The sequence below is a fragment of the Nilaparvata lugens genome, chromosome 5 (genome assembly GCF_014356525.2).
Source record: "Nilaparvata lugens isolate BPH chromosome 5, ASM1435652v1, whole genome shotgun sequence".
In the NCBI taxonomy this organism is placed as follows: Eukaryota; Metazoa; Arthropoda; class Insecta; order Hemiptera; family Delphacidae; genus Nilaparvata; species Nilaparvata lugens.
In genome coordinates, this window is record NC_052508.1 from 76,034,779 (window position 1) to 76,040,778 (window position 6,000).

General features: G+C 36.3%; 1 protein-coding gene across 1 annotated transcript in view; it reads right to left on the reverse strand.

Moving 5' to 3' along the window:
• The window catches only part of LOC111057813 (protein FAM151B), a 55,179-nt gene extending 49,179 nt beyond the window's left edge, over positions 1 to 6,000 (reverse strand). Inside the window, exon 1 of the mRNA XM_039429301.1 lies at positions 5,739 to 6,000. Within this exon, the coding sequence (XP_039285235.1) occupies positions 5,739 to 5,826 (88 nt within the window). The 5' untranslated portion in view covers positions 5,827 to 6,000. The remainder of the gene's footprint in view (positions 1 to 5,738) is intronic.

Consider the following 6,000-nt stretch of genomic DNA (forward strand, 5'->3'; position numbering starts at 1 on the left):
TAGAAGGCAGTGGCAAGGCAGAGAATCGGCAACACTGTTGTCCTATCTTTTTCCACTGCTATTACAACTTATAGACCGAGCAAAGTGAGGTCTAAGATTCTAGTCGACGGTTTGGCATTTCTCTTAATGTTTAAATGTTCAAATGTTTAAATGTTTGAATCTTTATATGTTGCGCATTTACGGCGAAACGCGGTAATCGATTTTCATGAAATTTGACAGGTACCGTATGTTCCTTTTTAAATTGCGCTTCGTCGTATATACAAGGTTTTTTGGAAATTTTGCATTTCAAGGATAATATAAAAGGGAAAAGGACCCTCCTTCATACGCCAATATCGGAGTAAAAATCAGACTATAGAATCATTCATCATAAATCAGCTGACAAGTGATTACACAGATGTGTGGAGAAGCCACCTATAGTGAGGTCCACGTTATAATGGCAGTAGATAAAGATAGGAGAATAGCGATGCCGATTCTCTGCATTAATCAATTATATTTCTACACTGTCCAAAACATAATTGGCATCGTTGTGGACCTAGAAAAGGATAGTACCACCGGCTTTGTCGAATGATAGACAAGGGTAGCAAAACCAAAGTTGAACAAATACTGTCATTATAACGTGGACCTCACTATACTACGCCTTGTATGCTGAGGATGAGGCTCAGTGCCACGAAACGCGTCCGTCAAACAAGAAAACCGTGAGTACTGCTGTAAAAGTGCAAGATTAATATTAATTATTCTAATTAATTATTCACAATATATTAAATTTAATTAACTATATGGAAGAATAATTTTAAAAGAAAGTAATTGTAAAATCAGACTATAGAATCATTCATCATAAATCAGCTGTTTAGTGGACTATAATACTACCCGTTCAAAAACATTGAACATCTTGAAAATGTATCTTTCCATCAACGTTAGTAGACAGTTGCAACCAGACCTGATAACAGCGCTCACACTCACATTTTGGGACGACACGTCACGGTACGATAGGATTGAAAGCTCTATGTTTATTTAGGATTTTTTCTAGACATTTTAAATTGATAAATTAGTAATTAATTTTTGAGAAAACATAACAGGTCAATGTAACTAACTGAGCGCGAGGTCTACTGTTCACAGAACTACTTGTTATAATTAGGTATTATCTGTATCCTCGTTTTATAGCTACTCTTCAGACTGGAAAGATAAGAGAGAGTCTGGAAAGACTAATAGAGATAATAGAGAGAGAGAGACTGGAAAGATAATAGAAAGAAATATATTAGAGTCTAGAAGTAGTAGGCTAGATAAGATGTAAGCGGGTCAGCCTGGAAAAACCTTTCACTGTGAGATCATTAGTAAATGCAGTAGGCTACACTATGTTATAGTGAGGTCCACGTTATAATGGCAGTGGAGAAAGATAGGAGAACAGCGGTGCAAATCCTCTGTCTTGTCAATGCCTTCAATGACAGTAGCTGATACGGTTTATTGATGTAACATTAACTGTTTATACTCGTTTAAAGTTATCAACTATATTTTATTGATCAAGAATTCATATTTTTCAATAATTTCATAACAAAGATGAAATATTTTGTTAATTAATTATTAATTGTACATTGTTAAAAGACGATCTGGCATCACAGCAAAGCGAGAAAGAGATAGTGCTATCCGCTTTGTTGAATGATAGGCAAGGAAAGCAATACAAATTTTATGGTGTCATTAAAATCACTCATCTTCAAATGCTTATAACTCAAGAATAGGAGAGAATTTCGCCAATGTGATGACGTCATATTGTTCCTCTCGGAAAGTAGTATCATTGCTGAGAGTTTGAGCGATTTTAATTTTTGACCATTTTGCAATAATCCTTGATTTTTTTTATTCGTTGATTCCATAGAAAATGCAAATCTTCCAGATTTGGTTGATATTCGGGTTATGGATAGAGGTTGACCTAACAAGTGTTGTGCTATAATATGAGACGTTTTGCTACAATTCAGGGTGAGTTATTCACTCAAACATAAAATCTTATCTCCACTCACAGATCACAGAAATCTCTCATCTTCAATTTATTGCTTACAACTCAAGAACAGGAGTGAAGTGCTTTGAAACAAGGCGCGTCGACGTTTATAAAAGGTTTTTTGAAATTTTGCATTTTAAGGATAATACAAAAGGAACGCCAATATTACCGTAAAAAGCAGACTATAGAATTATTCATCATAAATCAGCTGTCGAGTGGATTATTAATTACATGCAATGACGCATGCAATTGATATCTCAATGTAACTTAGTAATAGATCAGCTGTTGTGTGGACTATTAGTCATTAATTACATGCAATTGATATCTCAATGTAACTTAGTAATAAATCAGCTGTTGTGTGTTGCAATGACGCATGCAACTGAAAGTAACATAGTATTTTATCTCGACTTTTTCTGCTTTCAACTCGGGCTGACCTGTTGCCAGTATGTCTTGAAGGAGATTAACTTTTGATGTTTCAGCATTTTTGATACACCAACCCCAACAGCCATTAGCCGTTTCCACACCGATATCTCGCCGACACGATAGGACAGGACAGAATTTACTCTGATGGATTGATTGATTAATTAATTGAGTACTTTATTTATGTAGATTACAATATATACTGGCTTATACACTATATATGGACAGTGGGCTATAGACAGAGGCGGCTGTGGTTTATAACTGCGCGAGGTCTACTGTTCATAGAACTACTAGTTAGAGACGATTCAGTCATGTTTGCATAACAAGCAAGTATATAGTTCTATCTCCAACAAGTAATCAAGGAAATTTAGAATTGAACACAAATAAAAATTTTGGTATCCAGCCAATGCCAATTTAATTCGAAAAATGTCTTTCATTTCAGAGAAACAAGATACAGTATTTTAGCAGATTTTGGTATCCAGCCAAATGTAACCTTTCAATGGTAGGTATCTTCTTGCACAGTTCGACTTTAAAAACTGGGTATTATAATATAACTAGCCGTCAGGCTCGCTTCGCTCGCCATATCCGTCTAGCCAGGGTGCTCCGCCCCCTGGACCCCCGACTGGATCGTCCAAGAATGAGATCAGCAGGCTCGCTTCGCTCGCCTGCATTTTTCATTTGAGCATTTTTATCATATGTTAGGACAATCCAGTCGGGGGTCCAGACTAAACGTCTGGCTAAACGGATATAGCGAGCGAAGCGAGCCTTACGGCTAGTAATATAATATTCCCAGGATTTAAGTAGCAGTGCCCAATCAATTTTTCCGCGATAAATGCATTTAAATCTTCAACTTGGTGCCAACCTAACAAAGTCAACTCAACTTAATGCCAACCTGACAAAATTATTAATTAGTTGCCAATTAACAACTGTTTCGAAGAGGTACTCTATCTAGATTATAGTTCTATAGTAACATATGATATGGAAATCTCAATTATAATTAAGAGATTGGGAGAAGAAGAATATACATGCTAAAAGACGAACTTTAAACCCTTAAAAACAACCCTTAGAGTTAAAATATTGCCAAAAGATTTCTTAGTGCGCATCTAAAGGGCCAACTGAACATACCTACCAAATTTGAACGTTTTTGGTCCGGTAGATTTTTAGTTATGCGAGTGAGTGAGTGAGTGAGTGAGTGAGTGAGTGAGTCAGTCAGTCAGTCAGTCAGTCAGTCAGTCAATGAGTGAGTGCCATTTCGCTTTTATATATATAGATAGAAGATATTAATAACTCCAATATTATTGGAGTACAAGAATTGGCCAACATTTTACTATAACAATCCCCAACATATCCTCCCCTACACCCCTAAACCACACACAAAAAAACATGTCATGGTTAACTATGAGATGATATCGAATTAGTATTATTGAACAGTGTGGGCTATATAAGCCTTTTTTTCATTCCCAATCATTATTGACCGAACGCAGTTAGGTCTATGTTTTAACTCTGATTTTCTTTTGTTTGTCTGTATGTATGTACGGTATGCAACGCACTTACGACCAAACGAGTTTATAGAATTCTATGAGATTTGGCAGGAATATTCCTTTTTTAACTGCGCGTCGATGTATACACAATGTTTTTTTGAAATTTTGCATTTTAAGGATAAAATGAAAGGAAAAGGAATTTCCTCCATACTCCGATACAGATATCACTATTATCATAGCCACCTCTAATACAGTGTTTTTATTATACAGCGCTATTATATAAATCATCTACTCTGAAGATAGGATTAATCAGACTATAGAACTATTCATAATCAATCAGCTGACAAGTTGATTTATTCATTGCATGCATTACACAGATGTCTGGAGAGCCCATGAACAGGTGACACCAAATACTTGTCGATGAGAAAACTACTTGAGGTCTACTGTTCACAGAACTATTAGTATGATTGTGTTTTCAATTTTCATCATTGTTGAATAAATAAGTAAATTCTTTCCGAACAAAGACCAGTTAAACCTGTTCAATTCAAGAAACCATATTCTTTCTCACCAAATATTAGTCTATTGTAAGAATTGATATTATTGGACTATAATACTACCCGTTCAAAAGCATCGAACATCTTGAAAATGTATCTTTCCATAAACGTTAGTAGACAGTTGTCTACTAACTTTGTCTTTCCATAAGCTGATGCTGATGTAACTTAACTTAATCATAAAATCACTTTACTTATATGGGCTACATTATTCAGATTACTAAAAACAATATAAAACGTGTAGTACCCTTTGATTAAAGCATTTTACTTTCCTTGCCCTATTACCATAGGTAAGAAAAGTATTGCTTTCCGAAAAAAATTAAGGTACCCCAATTTCTAAATTCCTATACGTTTCAAGGTCCCCTGATTCCAAAAAACTGGTTTTTGGGTATTGGTATGTATGTGTGTGTGTGTGTGTGTGTGTGTGTGTGTGTGTGTGTTTGTGTGTGTGTGTGTGTGTGTGTGTGTGTATGAGTGTATGTGCGTCTGTGTACACGATATCTCATCTCTAATTCAACGGAATGACTTGAAATTTGGAACTTAAGGTCCTTACAATATAAGGACTCGACACGAACAATTTCGATCAAATGCAATTCAAGATGGCGGCTGAAATGGAGAAAATATTGTCAAAAACAGGATTTTTCGCGATTTTCTCGAAAACGGCTCCAACGATTTTGATTAAATTCATACCTAAAATATATTTATTGATAAGCTCTATAAATTGCCACAAGTCCCATATCTGTAAAAATTTCAGGAGCTCCGCCCCATCTATGCAAAGTTTGATTTTAGATTCCCAGTTTTCAGGCTTCAGATACAATTTAAACAAAAAATTTCGAGTGGAAAAGATTGAGCATGAAAATCTCTACAATTAATGTTCAGCAACAGTTTGACCTGAAATTGAAAATAAGCTCGAAATTCGAGAAAATGTGATTATCCAATTGCAAACTGTTGATTCTATTAAATCATTCACTATGGAGAGATAGCAGACCTCGTAATGCATAATATGTCTCCAGCGTTATTGTCCTGTCACCAGCTGGCTCAGATCTTTGTTTATAAGTAGACTTGAGATGCGCGGGAACACTAGCGTCAGGTGATCAATTCTCATAACGGCAAGGAAAGTTGTGTGAGTGCGCCACACCAGATTTTTAATAATTGACAAAGTAGGTCGAAAGTAATCGTTTAAATGTTTTAGAGTTTTTAGAATGTTTCAATAAAAGGGTAGGCTACGTGAAAACGTTGAAAATTCAACAAGTTTTTTATTGTTTTTAGTAACCTAATCAGTATGCAATATTGACGTACCGGACAATGAACCATGGACCAGTGCCAAGATAACTACAACGACGGTCGCCCATGACGTCACCGAAGAGAACAGGTTGTTGCGCTTCATATTTCCAGATTTGTGGGCTTCACTTTCGGTCAAGACGCGCTTCACGATTCACGCGCGTCGCTAAGAACTGAGAACGGACGCGAACTTGCCAAAACGCTGGTTGAACGGTGACTGCTGAGTGCTGACCTGACTTCTGACTTGCTAGCCGAGCTCGCTTGACAGCTGCCGTCACAG